The sequence below is a fragment of the Camelus ferus genome, chromosome 35, assembly GCF_009834535.1.
Source record: "Camelus ferus isolate YT-003-E chromosome 35, BCGSAC_Cfer_1.0, whole genome shotgun sequence".
In the NCBI taxonomy this organism is placed as follows: domain Eukaryota; kingdom Metazoa; phylum Chordata; class Mammalia; order Artiodactyla; family Camelidae; genus Camelus; species Camelus ferus.
Window position 1 is genome coordinate 3653012 of NC_045730.1, and position 16212 is coordinate 3669223.

At 42.3% G+C, this 16212-nt stretch overlaps 1 protein-coding gene across 4 annotated transcripts in view; it reads right to left on the reverse strand.

Annotated features, from left to right (window-relative positions):
- The window catches only part of PRKCQ (protein kinase C theta), a 131658-nt gene that overhangs the window by 45779 nt on the left and 69667 nt on the right, over nucleotides 1–16212 (reverse strand). For all 4 annotated transcript variants that reach the window (XM_032473991.1, XM_032473990.1, XM_032473992.1 and 1 more), the window contains exons 9-12: nucleotides 16033–16142; nucleotides 15166–15283; nucleotides 13641–13801; nucleotides 9874–10047 (exon numbers count right to left, since the gene is read on the reverse strand). In XM_032473991.1, coding sequence (XP_032329882.1) covers nucleotides 9874–10047; nucleotides 13641–13801; nucleotides 15166–15283; nucleotides 16033–16142 — 563 coding nt within the window. The remainder of the gene's footprint in view (nucleotides 1–9873; nucleotides 10048–13640; nucleotides 13802–15165; nucleotides 15284–16032; nucleotides 16143–16212) is intronic.

The following is a 16212-nucleotide window of genomic DNA, read 5'->3' on the forward strand; positions in this document are numbered from 1 at the left end:
GTGTTTCTTCAAAAGGGCTTCATCTCTGAGGAGATTCATGGAAGGGGCTTTGGCAAACACAGGTTTATGTTAACTTTAAACTCGTAAAACTGACCTGGGTAAAAATTTCCAGATCTAATGGAAAAAAACTGGATTTAAGCAGAATAAGCATTAGTAACACAGGAATGAACTGATGAGGACGATGATTACAATTTTTACGATCTTCTGTTTGAAACATTGCTGGCACTTCAGTGTGTTTCCCTTTCCAGATTTGAGATTTCTCTTGAGCTGTCATGATTGGCAACAATTTGGTAAAGTCTACCTCTGTAAACAAGGGTAAACGTTTACTTTTTTTCTTTATCTGATTTCTCCAGAGACTCTTGAGTACTCCCTTTATGGCAAAACAGTTATTTACATAAGGTCAGTGAGCATCTGCTCTCCTGGGAACAGAACTCAGTTGCCTGTATTCGCCATATTACCAAGGCTTTGACTGGAATTTCACGTGTGAGAGACGTGGGCGTAGACTCAGATGTGACCAGACTAAGCTTTAAAGAACTAAGACTGACTTTACGGAGCCAATCAAGTCCCTTGGAAAAACTGAACTCTCACTCTGGTACCAAGGCTCCCAGGGCCTTACCAGGTGAGTGTGAAAGGTGACTTCCTGGCAGGCCCGGGAACCTCAGGACGCGTTTTGGACCTCAAGAGAGGAATTCATCCAAACGTACAGTATTGAAGGGAAAATCTGATTCCAAGGGTTTGGCTTGGCTTCCTGTCCTCAGACTTTAGAGTTCAACATGACATTCTTTACAGCGAGCAGTCTTTAAATGTGCTTACATGGTCACTCACTATTCTTTCTGCACTTATGTAATTAACCAGGCCCAGTTTAATGCAAATTCGTTTTACTGAGATTATCTTTGATAAAATAAATGCAAGTGATTGTAGAGAAAAAAAAAATGATGCCTGCACCTCTGTAGATACTAGATTCGAATCCCGTTAATCGTTTTTGAGGTTTTGTTACATAGCTGTAAACTGGACTGGATCTTGACTGCTTCTGGTTTGCTCAGTTAACTAGCAATGACTCTGCAAACCGACATTTCCAGTTTCCTCCCACCCTTCTGATTTGGAACCACTAAGAACAAAGACTGCCCTTGGGTCTCTCTGGAAGGGACTAAGCCAGATTTTCCTCCCTAACCAGATGGCAGCCAAGCCACAGGGACTGGGGTCCTGGGTGTACAGCTCACAGCTGAAGGCATCCCCCCCTGACCTCTGGTCTGTGGACACCGCCGAGGGCCTCGAGAGCAAACTGACCGAGAAAAGCAGCAGCCTGCCATCTCACTTTAAGTATGAAACCCTCTCTTCAGTTTCTTTGGTCTGGCATTGGCCTGGGACGATGCCCCCAACACCCCTATCTCCCAGGCCATTGCTAAGTGCGGGGGTGGGGTGGGGTGGTACCTTTTAGATTGCTGGATTTCTCATCAGAAAAACTCTGATCTCTCCATGATAGGAGGGAGCCCCTGGTCTGTGTCCCTTTCTCTGGTTAACAACCCCCAACTTGGGGAACTTTGCATTCAAGCTCTGTACAAAGAAAGGGACACAGTGCAGGTGACCGAACACTTCCTATGCCAGGGCCCTGTTCGTGAGCCGCGGTGACCTGTCGCACCTGGATGAACACTTTTGAGGAAGTGGAAGCTCAGTTACATAAAAACACTGAACAAGCCATTCGGCTTAAAGAGGTGACTCCTTCAGTGGGGTGTTTCTTTCCATTTTGATTGGCTTGGGTCCTGCGGCTGAAGAGCACTCCAGACATTGTCCCCAGCTACTGCCCACCGAGTAAATGACCTCCCTAAGAGGAGAACTTCAGAAAGGGATGAAGAGAATGGCCAGCTTAAAAACGGTCACCCCGAACTCTGTGGCCTGTGAATGCCACACAAAGGATCATAGGAAACAGAGCTTTGGAACTGCAGTTGGGAGTGGTACTAATGCCTTAAATTTTGATCACATCCCTCAGTTAAGCTGAGGGTCTGATCAAAAGATGGGGGTGGGTGATTGTTTAAAAAAAAAAAAAAAAGAGATAATAGTCCCACAATGGAATCATTTATGCTAAACCAACATCTCCAAACCGGGACTTCATGCCTAACCTAACTGCAGTTCCAGCCTTCCCCAGGAACGTAACCTTAACCGGTCAGCCTGGAACCCCCTGATCAGCACTAGTGAGGGTCCATCTGGCAGACCCTTTCATCCTCGAGAGGAAGCTTCCCTTGTCGCTCCCTGCTTCCTGCCTAGAAAAGGCTCCATTTCACACAGCTCCTCAGAGCGCCTTTCTGTGTGAGAGATGAGATGCTGCTCGAGTCATTAAGTGTTGAAAACAGATAACTGGGTCTCTAAATTTACTCAGTCGGATTTTCTGTTTTAACACTTTCCAGACCCTCTGGTTTTCCCCTGGTGGTGTCACAGATCAGAGAAACTTTGGGTACTTGAATTATTAATATTTTACTCTAGCATAATTAAAAGGAGAGGAAAGCTATTTTTCTGTGTTTTTTCCTTCCTGTAGGTGAACATTTAGTTACCCACGAGATGACATGTCACTAAGACACTTCCGTGGTATGGGTGCGTAGGAAGCACTATCTGGACAAAGAAGTAGGGTAAGGCTGAATGCTCTTCCCCGTTTCCAGCTGGGAAGGTTCACCTTTCTTAGCTTCCATTTTCCCATAGGTAAAATTGAACAAAAATAGCTACTTCACTGGGATTAACAAAATTAGATATACTTAAAGTTCCTAGGAAACTATCTGGCACAAGATAGGCTCCCCAAAAAGGTAGTTTTAATTATATTTTTCTTTAAAGTATGTTGGAGCAGAGATGGCTGGTTGCCTATCTTTCTTTCTTAGTAAAAAAAAATTTATTCTGGATGACAATGTGCCCATCTGAAAGATTCAATGTTCTAGCTTTCCTTACAGCTATAGAAGAGTCAGACAGATGTAAGCCAAAGTTTTTTGTGGGCGTTATGGAGAAGTGGTTTAATGAAGAAGAGTTACTCTCTCTTCCTCCTGCTTCCTGAATAGATTGTGGCTATGAGGGCTGGACTCCAGCAGCCATGCTGGCCTGTGGAGTACCTCTGAAGATGGAAACCTAGTGCAGTAGATGATGGAACAGGGCAGATGGTTCCTGGATCTCTGACATCATAGAACTATCATACTTGCTTTGAACCATATATGTGTTACTCCGTTTATATGAAGAGAGAAACACTTCCATCACATTTAAGTCATTATTATTTTGTGTCCTGTTACTAGCAGCCAATGCAATTTCTAATCAACATACACATTATTTCACATTTATTCAATTCTGAAATTGGGAGATGGCTTCTAGTATATAGTTTTAAAATAATTTTGTCTATCAAGAAAATAAGGCATCTAATTATTAATGGTGTCTTAAAGGAAACAGATTATTCTTCCAAGTTAGGACTTCTTTTTTCCTATTTACTACTTAGAGAACGCTTTCCTTTTCCTACCTAATTCTAATTTAATCACCAGTTTTAGAGTCTTATGAACAGTAGGTCCCCAAGAGACGTTTGTTGAATTAATTTAATAGCAACCTTCTAAAGAAAGTAGTTTGTGAAATGTGCTTTCAAGGTTTTATGATTAATTTATATTTAAAAGATTTTAATTTACTTGTTAGCAAAGTTAAAAGATTCCACCCAAGGACCCACCGATCTACACATGAAACAATTTCTCCTGAAAAGCTGATGGAACAGCTTCTGCACGAGAAATGACAGACCATGTAGAGCTGAATAAGAGGTATGGAGACCCTGCATCAACAGGAACTACCCGTGACACAGTGATTTAAAGGGCACTTAGACTACGTGTGAAGGAATCCACTTACTAACCCCTAGAGCATCTGCCAAACACATGGGGAACTGCTGGGACTCACGCCAGGGTTGGAGTTTTTGAGGACTGTAATTTTTTGTATCCCCTCCACCTTAATAGATGGCTAAGAACAAAGTCCAGACACTCTATAGCCAGCCAGCCTGCCAAGGCTGCCACAGCATGCCCCACGTCCAACCAGCATGGCCACGGGACACCCTAGCTCCAGCCTTTCTGTGAAGGCAGCCCCAGCATGCTCCAGACCCCCACAGCCAGCCAGTCTGCCAAAAACCCCAGAAAAACTCCTAATGAAATAGAGAAAAGTTAGTTACCTAATTTAAGAGTTCAAAGTAACGGTCATAAAGATGCTCACTGAACTCAGGAGAAGAATGAACACAGGGAAAACTTCAACAAAGAGTTAGAGCAAATCAAAACTGAGTGATATGATAACAAATGAAAAATACACTACAGGGAATTAAAAGCAAATTAAACGATACAGAAGAATGGGTCAGCAATCTGGAAGACAGAATAGTGGGAATCACCCAACCAGAATAGCAAAAAGAAAAAATAAATAGAGGCTAGCTTAAGTTACCTCTGGGGGACAACATCAAGCCTACTGACATTCACATTTTAGGGGTCCCAGGAGGAGGAGAGAGAAAGGGGCTAAAACCTTCCCTGACTTGGGGATGGAAACAGATATCCAGGTCCAGGAAGCACAGAGAGTCCCAAACAAGATGAACCCAAAGAGATCTGCATCAGGACACACTATAATTAAAATGGCAAAAATTAAAGGTAAGAATATTAAAAACAGCAAAGGGAAAAAGCAAATAGTCACAAATAAAGAAACTTCATCAGAAACTTTTGCCAGAAGGCAGTGGCATGATATATTTAAAGTGCTGAAAGGAGAAAACGTACACCAAGAATACTCTACCTGGTAAGGTTATTCTTCAGAGTTGAAGGAGAGATCAAGAATTTCCCAAACAACAAAAACTAAAGGAGTTCATCACAGCTAAACTGGCCTTACAAGAAACGTTAAAGGGTCTTCTTTAAGTGAAAAGAAAAGGCCATACCTAGAAATATGAAAAAAAAAAATCTCACTGGCAAAGGCAAATATATAGTAAAGGCATAGGACAGCCACTTAAAAAGCTAGTATGAAGGTTAAAAGAAAAAAAGTAAAATGAACTATAACTACAAAATAAAAAGATGTAAAATATAATGTCAAAACACACTGGGGAGGGGAGTACAAATGTAGCTTTGAGAATGCTTTTGAGCATTCAAGCTTAAGTGACTTTGAACTTAAAATAAACTGACATATAAATATATGTTGTTGAGACACATGGAGCTCATGGGTAACCAAAAACCTATGATGCACAAAAAATGAAGAGAAAGGAACACAAGTGTAACATTAGAGTCACTGATCAAAACCACATGGGAAGAGACAAAGGAACTAGAGGACCCACAAAAAGAGCCAGAAAGCAGTTAAAATGGCCGTAAGTACATACCTAGCAATAATCACTTTAAATCAATGCTCCAATCAAGAGACACAGGGTGGCTGGATGGATAAAAAAAAAAAAGACCCCTCTACATGCTGCCTCCAAGAGGCTCACTTTAGATCTAAAGACAGACTGAAAGTGAAGGGACAGAAAAGGATATTCCATGTAAATGGAAATGAAAAGCTGGGGAAGCAATATTCATTTCCAACAAAATAGACTTTAATACTGTAACAAGTGACAAAGAAGGGTATTACATAATAATAAAGGGCTCAATCCAAGAAAAGGATTTAATATCCATAAATATCTATGCACTCAACATAGAAGCCCAAACATATGTAAAGCAAGCATTACCAGGCACAAAGGGAGAAACTGAGAGTAATGCAGTAACAGTAGGGGACTTTAACTTCCCACTGTCAGCAATGCATAGATTAGCCAAACAGAAAAATCAACAAGGAAAAGCTGGCCTTAAATGACACATTAAACCATAAAGATATACAGAACATTCCATTCAAAAATGGAATACAGATTCTTTTTGTACATTTTCCAGGTAAATCATGTTAGGGCACCAGAAAATTTAGACTGAAATCATATCAAGCATCTTCTCTGACCACAATGGTATGAAACTTTCCAAAATCTATAGGATGCAGTACTAATAGGAAAGTTCATGCCTACCTCAAGAAATAAGAAATATCTCAACCAAATTTTATACCTAAAGGAACTAGAAAAAGAGGAAACAAAGCCCCAAGTTAGTAGAAGGAAGGAAATAATTAAGATCAGGGTGGAAATAAGTAAACTAGAGACAAAAATAACAGTAGAAAAGATAACTGAGACTTAAGGGGTGGTTCTTTGAAGAGATAAACAAAACTGATAAGCTTTTAGCCACTTTCATCAAGAAAATAGATGGCTCAGATAAATACAATCAGAAATAAAAGGGAAGTTACAGCTGACACCACAGGAATACAAAGAATCATGAGACAACCTCAAAGAAATGGATAAATTCCTAGTAATATTCAATCTTCCAAGACTGAATCAGGAAGAAATAGAAAATCTGAACAAACCCATTACCAGAAGTGAAACTGAATCAGTAATAAAATAAAACTTCCAATAAACAAAAGTCCAGAACTAGACTGCATCCCAAAGGAATTCTACCTAACATATAAAAAAAAAGTAATGAAAAGTAAGGAATGCTTCTAGACTCATTCAACAAGGCCAACATTACCATGATGTCAAAACCAAAGACACCACACAAAAAAAGAAAATTACAGGCCAGTACCTCAGATGAATATAGAGGTAAAAATCCTCAACAAAATATAAGCAAACCAAATTCTTTCAATATATTGTTCAAACACCACGATCAAGTGGGATTTATCACAGGGATGCAAAGATGGTTCAATATCAGCAAATAAATCAGTATAATACACCATGTTAACAAAACGAAGGATACAGATGATACAAAGCATTTGACAAAATTCAATATCCATTCATGATAAAAACTCTCATCAAAGTGGGCACAGAGGGAATGTACCTGAACATAATAAAAGCCATGTGTGACAAACCCACAGCTGGCATCATATTCCACGGTGAAAAGCTGAAAGACCTTTTCTTCTAAGATCAGGAACAAGCCAAGGACGCTCACTCTCATCACTTTTACTCAACATAGCATTGGAGGTCCTAGCCATAGCAATCAGACAAGAAAAGGAAATAAAAGGTATCCAAATTGGAAAGGAAGTGAAACTGTGACTATTTGCAGATGACATGATACTACGATCCACAGAAAACCTTAAAGACACCACGAAAAAACTATGAGAGCTAGTAAATTCAATAAAGTTTCAGGATAGGACATGAAAATACAGGAATCTGTTCCACTTCTATACACTAATAATGAACTATCAGAAAGAGAAACCATGAAAACAATCCCATTTGCAACTGCATCAGAAAATGAAATACCCAGAAATAAATCTAACCAAAGAGGTGGAAGACCTGTACTCTGAAAACTAAAAGACACTGACACAGGAGATTAAAGAGGACACGAAGAAGTGGAAAGATATCCCATGTTCATGGATTTGAAGAATTAATATTGTTAAAATGTCCATACTGCTGAAAATAGCCCACAGATTTAATGCAACCCCTATCACAATACCCATTTTTCACAGAACTAGAACAAATTATCCTGAAGTTTGCATGCAACCACAAAAGACCCTGAATAGCCAAAGCAATCTTTGTTCTGTCAAGCAAGTCCCACACTGCTTAAATCCTCGTTGTTATATAAATTAAACCAAATTGCAAAAAGTAAGCAAGCAGATAAAAGAGTCCATAAATAGGGCCCTTTACCAACTGACTAAGTTAGAGAATTACTCGGAGTGAATCATCATTCATGTCAGTGGCTGCTTTTTACACTCACCAGTGGTATTTGCTTACATACAAGGTCTGAATGAGAAATCAGGGCATCTCAAAACAACTCAGCGTCCTTCAGAAAGTGTAATGCAAGCTTTGCCTCCCCACCATCTCTTATTTCTAAAAGGACTCAATTCTTTGAAATCTAAGGAGTGAGACAGTCATTTTAGATTTGATGTGTGGATTCTCTGCCACGTGTTCTCACTCATCTGCTTCTCTGGTTTTGGTAAAGCGTTACAAAGGCTTGGGACCTTAAGAGCATTTCCTGTAACAGGAACAAAGCAAACACTGCCTGAGATGGTAACTGACAAGCAGAGGCGGAAATATCCCCGTTTTCTGCAAAGCGGGATTCAGAACAGCCTTCCCCGTAAAATGCAAACATACAAACAAACATACAAAAACTGTGGGGAAAGATGCCAAGTGAAGCCGGATTATATAATGCCTCCTAGAAGCCTGGTCTGAAGTGTATTTAGCCTTCTGACAAAAGCCTCGCAATATTTCAAGAGGAAAAGTGGACAGCAGGTCTAGAGCGCAGAGCAGGAGAGCGGGGCCGAGTTCCTTACTTTGCCGTTTGGTGACGTACCTGCACCATCCCAGAGCAACAGAGACTTTTAATCTCCAGGAGGAAATTTCTAGCAGGGAATTTCTCGAACCCTCATTATCAGAAATTCCAAACTCCTTCCTGCTGCAGAACATAAGCCTACTTTCTCTTAAACAGCTTCTCCTAATCCTTCTACTCCTTAATGCCTCCTGGTTGCAGCCCCTCCACCCCTCTTGCCCAAGACCCTTTCTGCCTATTCAAATTCTAATTTCTAGTTTTTCTCAGCTCTGGTGCTTAGAGCCTACATTCCTCAGTTTAACATTACTCACCACCTTTAGAAGGATCATTCTTGCCTCTTTTATCAGAGTATGAAATTCTCCAGGTTAGGAACTGTATTAGATGCTCCTGTACCTTTCACAGTGCTTTGAATACACATATGATCACTGAGTGCTTTTTCACAGTCAGTTTCTCTTTATTTTAGTTTAGTGTATTGATCATTTAGAGGTCCTCTGTAACTTACACACATACTAAGGTAGGTCATTATCATCAAGGCTTGAAACAGAACAAGAGAAAAAAATCTTCACCCTCTTTCGCCCTTAACCACGTGGTCCCACGTGGGTCCACTTACTTATTCTAAGTTACACTCAGCGGGGATTGGATCAAGAAGAGCAGAGAAATAAAGAGAGAAAATCATAAAGCTCGTCCACGAGGGCTGATCTACAAGGATGTTCATTTCAGTGTTATTTAAACCAGAACAAAAAGTTAGAAACATTCTGATTAGATAAGTCACATTGTCTTAACATATTTAAACCTAGAGAGTGTTACAAATGCAAGTTATGGAACAATATGTACATATAGTGGGTCGCTATTTTTATTTTTTAAAATCTAGTGGCTGAAAAATCTAGAAGGCTAAACTTCAAAGTATTAATAGTGATTATATCCAAATGGCGGAATTATATATGCTTTTGTTCTCTGAGCATGTAAGTACCTTCCAAATTTTGTAAAATGATCCCAAATAACTTTTAAGTCAGAAATTTTTTTTTAAAAAATTTTTAAGGAAAAAGTTGAGGAGGAGAATCTTCCCAGAACAGGAAAGACACTTCTGACAAAAATCACCCTTTTGCCTCACTGCTCAGGACCTCACTGATCCATGCTGAAGGATGACCTCCTACTGTCCTTAAAAAGGACAATAACAGTGCATGCACATCTTGATCTGTTTTTTCCAACTTTTGTCTCTTCAAATACACGTATGGTAGACGAACAGACAGGTGCCACACCCTGTCTCCCCCCTACAAAGCACTGCTGTTACATAAGTCACACACTGCTTAGAACCCTTGTATGTAAGTTAAACCAAACTCTGCAAAACAGGTGAATAGACAAGTTCAGAAGGAAAGGAAGGCCCTTTACCAGCCAAGACATTAAAAAAAAAAAATTAACATGTCAGTGGTGTTTAGAGGAAAAGAAACTTGTTTAAATAGATGGAAGATGGACTCAGATAGAGAAGAACTACATGGAGACAGCACCCCACATCTCCAAATGAGGGCTGCCAGGGGCACCCAGCTTTACTGGGTGAGATATGGATGAAGGGGTGTTGGGGTGGAAGCCTTACCTTGGTCTGGAACGTGCAGAACATGTGCGTTAAGAACGGATGCTCCCAGGCCAAGGAGAGAACTCGCTTCTCTACCATTGTACACTCCACATCGTCGTCCATCAAAACCACATCTTTCTTTAAGGCTTTTATTGCAAAAAACTGATTGGTTTTCTTGAACTCTGCCAGGAAGACCTAGAAGGAAGGGGAACAAGTGACTTTATTTTAGACTTCGGATTCACACTCATTAAAGAAGAGCCACAAAGTCCTTCTCCGATCCTCCGCCATCCCCTTTTTATGGAGGCAAAACAGCTTGCTGGCGTGGGATGGTATGAAACAGTTCCATCCTCTCTGTACCTTTCAAAGGGTTTCACAGAGCTACTGTGCACATGGGATGGGTTATTATCAGCCCCTGAAAAATTCTATCTAAAAAAGTGTGCCCTGTCTGCCCAGGGACCTGAGTACGTTTATTTAAAAAATTCACAGAGACAAATGTGCACTGAAGGAAGCAGCAGCAAGTAGTGGAAAGGAGGACTTGACTGCTCTTGAAATATCACTGAAAATGAGCGTACAACCTTACTCCAAGTTTTACCCACTTTTTCAAGGCAAAAAAGAATGTGTGAGGAACAGAGGTGTCCTGGTGTGCTTAAAGAATGCATCGCATTTCCTCTGATGGTACAGACACCAGTACCATCTTCAGGACCTACTATGTGCCAGACATTCTGCTGTGTGCAAATTTTATTGTCTGTTTAATTTTTAGCTCAGAACACTCTGCAAGAGATCGTAATTAAAAAAAAAAAAAAAAACTAGGCTCAAAGGATAACTTAACTTCTTCAAATTCATGGGGCTACTCAGCGGAAAATCTGACTCCGAAGTTTACTTTTGCCCCTTGCTTTCAAGAACACCAGATGGCACATAATGGAGAGTTTCTCCAGCTTTCACTTTTGCAAATGATGCAGCAACAGACAATTGACAGCAGTGAAGACGTGGCATTTGGAGACAGAAAGCTCCAGCTCAGGCCTCATTTTGCAGATGCTTTACTAGCTGTGGGAATGTGGGCAAACAAACTAGCCTTCCTGGGGCTTCAGTTTCCTAATGTGTAAAAGGGTTAACTCTCACTGCATTGCTAACTTACAGGACTGCTGTGAAAATCAAAAGGGAAGTGATTTGTGAACTACAGAATGCTTTCTAAATGACAGTGGTTGGAATCTAAGAAATGAAACGAATTTATATAACAAAACAGAAACAGACTCATAGAGAACAAACCAGCCGGTTAGTAGTGGGGAGAGGGGAAGCGGGGAGGGGCAAGATGGGGGAGGGGATTAAGAAGAACAAATTATTATGTATAAAATACATAAGCAAAGGATTCTATTGTACAACACAGAGAAATACAGCTATTTTGTAATATCCTTTAATAGAGTGTAATCTATAAAACTATTGAATCACTATGTTGTACATTTGAAACTAAATATAAATCAACTCTACTTAAAAAAAAACAACAAACCCTTGTCACGTGTTTCTTTTAGTAACTTCTAGGGAACGTTGAAGTCAGTGACGCTAAACCAGTAGTGAAAATGCACATGTCTATGTTTAAAATAATATAGTGTGGACACATAGCTTTGGGGTAGTTGGCTCAATAGAGGGGATAAAGCCCAGATGAGAATTCAGGCAAACAAGTGATGTGCGTATCTCCAGAAAAACACGTAGTTTGTTCTCCTGGGCCTCAAAGTCAACGCAGATCCAAAACACAGAGGCTGCCATATTGGTGAGGAACCATATTTTCCATGTAGAGTGAAAAGAAAGAAGAAAAACAAGTGTTGGAGTATTTTTAGTGTTGTGAGAAAAGGAAATAATGGCTGTCCTATTCTGCTTCAGTGTGTCACCCCCATCACCTTGGGCCCCACGTGCAGTCCCCTGGGAGTACAGGGACCTGGGGTTCTGATGGTGAGGAGCTTACTGCTTTGGACATAGAGCAGAGGGTACGTGGAGCTCTCAGCTGTCCCTCGGGTTATTTGCTAAGGCATACAGGTTTAACTTAATGCCTTATTAACCTTGCTGAAATGGAGAAATCCGCACGGGAACAAAGACAAACATTTCATTAACAATTAGAAGTCCTCTTTCGGTAATTGCTTCTTTCAATAAAACATCCCCAAACCAGCCATAAACTAAGAAGCTGAAAAGGCAATTTCCATCTCTGTAATGTGCTTTCAATTTTTGGTAACAGGTTATAATTGCACATTAATTGATGCTAAATTTTAATGAAGACTGGCTGTAAAATTGCCTATTACACTCAGATTAACACCAAATGCGCCTGCTGTGGTTCACGTCATTGTGGAAACGAACTAAATGAGCTAACAGATATCAGCTACGGCCTGCAGGACAGAGTGGATTTTGCCCAAGGCGATGCCTTGGTATTTAAATCCAAACCCCAATTGCAGCACAATGTCACTCAACCATGGCAATGCCCGGTTGCATTTTTGCTTGTTTATTATTAAGTAAACCAGGTAGGTTTTGCAGCCAAGGTGAGCAGGTGCTGAGCGTAACACTGGCCTTGACTGAACAAATTCATGGACCAGTAGTTTCCATCTAAAATTCCCCTAAGAGTGGCATCCAAGAATATAAGACGACAGAGGTTCCCGTGAATACTGAGCCTTATTATCCAACAACCTTAAAGTCTATATTCCATGACACCCCTCTTTACCGTCACTGGCTTGAAAATATTCTCTGGTCACCAATAGCTGATTATTATTTCTCAGATTATGCCTTCTTCTTCCCTGTCCTCTCCTCACCCTCTGTTGACTGACTGCCAGCCATGACTTGAGTGAGTGGCAGGAATAATTGAGAGGAAGGACCTGCTCCGTGAACCTTTTCCCAGGGCTCAAGCTACAGTCGTATTATGGGCTGAACTGCGTCCTTTCCAAATAAATCCTATGTTAAAATCCTAACCCCCCAGCACCTCAGCGTGTGACCATATTTGGAGGCAGGGTCTATTCACAAGGTAGTTACGTTAAAACGAGGTCATCAGTGTGGGTCCCAGTCCAAAATAGGGCTGGTGTCCTTATAGGAACGGGAGATTGCGAAAGACGTGGAGGGACGACCATGCGAGGACACAGGGAGAAGACAGAGCTCACAAGCCCAGGAGAGAGGCCTAGGCAGAAACAGCCCTGTCCACATCTCGGTCTCTGACTTCCAGCCTCCAGAGCTGGGAGAAACACATTCCCACCGTGGAAGCCCCTCGGTCTGCAGTACTGGGACACGGTGGTCCCAGCCAGCGACTATGAGGCTGAGAACACTCGGGAGGGAAAAAAAAAATCACACAGAAAGTAAAACCACACCCCAGCTTTGAGAAGGGAGCAAAACAACAACAAAAAACACCAATGAAACAAAAATATCTCTGTGAAAGAGGAACTGGCTGAGGCACCTCACTTCTTTGGTGTCTAAAGATAGCAAACTCGTAAACTCGTGGGATGGACACCTGACCTGAGAACCCTGATTCCCCGGCAGCAGGGGCTGACTTCCTAGGGCCTCCGGGTCCCTATTCATACACTTCTCTGTCTTCTAACATGTATAATATAATAAAGTAAGTATAATATAATATAGTAAGTATAATACAATCTAATCTAATCTAATCTAATCTAATCTAATCTAATCTAACAGTTCCTGACCAGGAATGCCCTCTGCACACGCACACGTGGGTTTGGTCCCACCGGTCCCCTAGTTCCACTGGCCAAAAGTTTGCTCTGCAATTTCTGGAAGTTGGTCCGCAGACTCCTACACGCGGATCCTACCTTGCCAAAACTTCCTTTCCCCAGCATCTTGTGCAAGATGAAGTCCTCGATTTTTAACTTCATATGTAGAGATGGTCTTTCTCTGTTCAGTCCAGGTTCTGGACGGTGGCACGCCTTCTCCACCTCATCCAAGGGCGACTCCCAGGAGATTCCCTGAGGCTCTGGAAATGGCAAGCCAACGGTTAAAAGGAAAGAAGGAACCGTGGAGGGTCGTTCTAGCTGCTTGGAGAACACGCTTTCCTTTCCACGTCCCACTCTGAAGCTCTGTTCACAAAAGTGAAGAAAGGTTCCTGCGGTGCAAAAGCATCACCTCCTGCCTGTGAGCCTGGCGTGGGGCGTGTGGTGTGGGGACCGTGTCCCTTTTTGCAATAGACCCGGAAAATGTTCAAGTTAGGAAGCATTCCAGTCAGCGTAAAGCCATGTATGCAACAGGAATGGACACTTTTTAATAATGTCAGATCATGGGCAAAGAGGAATTTTAACCAAATTTGAGGGAAAATGATTCTTTCCTGCTTGCATGGCTCGCAGACACCGTGGCGTCAAGTTCTGTGACTTACCACGTGGGGGAAGAAGTAACAGACAGCAGGTCATTGAAGATCCAAGTCGCATCCTTCACCACAGGCTTCAAGTCAAGACACTGCCTACTCTGATCATCCCTGAGACACAGTCTACTTCTCTGCCTGGAGCAGCTTTCCAAATCTAATCTAAACCTTTCTTTAAAAATTTTTTCAGTCAATTTATTCCTCACCCCATGCCAGAGGAAGTGCAGAAAAACTTTTTTTGGAACCTTCCTCCCACCCCCTTATAACGGTTCTTTTTTAAAAATTGAAATACATTTGACATACCACGTTGTGCCAATTTAAGGCGCGTAACACGCTGAGCGATACATTTATACACCGTGATGCCACTGGACAGTTAGCACCTCTGTCACAGCACATAGCGTTTCTCTTTTGTGGTTGGAATAAAGACATCTATTTCCCAATCTCTTGGTTTGTCTTTCACGTTCTCCGTAAGTCCCAGGAAAAGAAGTACTTTATAATGATGCTGAAGCTACCCAGGTGCCAGAACCACACGGGCACGTCTTCCATGAAGGACTCTGGAACAGTAGCCTGGATGGACTTCCATCGCATCATGAATGTTAAGGACGCCGGGCTTTTCTTCCTCCTCCTAATCTTAAACGTCCCAGAAAAGCCTCAAAGGTGCGGAATCAGATGGGCTGGGGTGTTCCTACTCTTATGGTGGATTTGTTCCTGTAAAACCGCTTAACTGTGGCAGGCAGTGACACTGCAACCCTAAGGAAAGGTCTGCCGTTGTTTCCTCCAGGCCATTCCATCGCCCCCCCCCCCCGCAAAGGCTTCACTCCTAAGAAGTAGGAACCTCTTAAGCTGGGGCTAGATCTGTAACCTCTAAATAGCAATGAATCATTTACCGGGCCAGGTAAATGGAGAATCTAAACCCAGAGGACTCAGGCCTACCAGGCTTCGCTCCGGACCACGACCCTGCCGCGGGGCAGGAAAGCGCGTACCTCTTTTCCCCGGAGCTGGAACGTACGGCAGCCTCGCTTCGTCTTTTATGGAGCACGGGAGACCAATTTCGACGGGACCTTCTCTGAAGATGTGTTCAGAATCTCTTAAGCAGCGAGCCTAGGTTACAAATAAAGAGTGAGACCACCGGGCACTGACTGGACAGCTCCGCCTGCCGTCCGAGGGCAGGAAGCCGCTGAAGATCCTAAGTGCACAGGATAACGCAGCTCTCCCGTCCCTCGGAACTCTCAGGTCCCCACATCCTAGGAATGTCTGCCGTATTTTATGCACCAGCAGAACGTGTTTGCTCCTTCATACTTTGCCGGGGGGCTACCTGACTTCTTTCATGCCATCTACATCATTTGGCCATCATTTGAAGACCGACGGGAGGGGAACTAGCTTACACAGACAATGCTTAGTCTTAGAAAGGGTTTGTTCTCGGATGTGAGGCTTCAGCACGGTGCTAAGCGGCAAGGCAAAAGCTGCCGTGGACTCAGTGTTCTGAGGATGATTCTCAGGATGATTCCAGCAAATAAATGTTCCCCCGCCACCCCCGGCTATTAGATAACCCTCGTATATAGGTAGAAAGCTGGCAATACATCCTCAGTATGTTTCTGCCCCTGCTCAGTCTGTGAAGGAGTTAAGATCTTATAAAGATCCACACAATACAAATGCATTAATTAAGTATCACGGGGGTGGGGATTAGGGCACCAGGATGGAAGTCAGGGTCAAGGCAAGTGCTCAGAAACAGACCTCATGTTGTCCAGTAGGGCTGCTACAGTCAAAAAAAAAAAAAAAAACAGAGGGCCTGGGACAGTCCTTGTTCAGTTGAAACTGCGTGAACTTGTCACCTAGAAAGCCTTTCCTACCTGCTGAGTGCTCTCGATCATTGCCAGCGCTTCAGCCATTAGCTTCTGGTTTATGCCACAAAGGTTGGCCACCTTTGTCTGGCACCTGTGATGTACGTTCATGCCACATGCTGAAAGGAAGGAAACAACACCTTGAGCAAGAGCGACAGGACCGACTTCCGTGGACTTGGCACGTGGTCT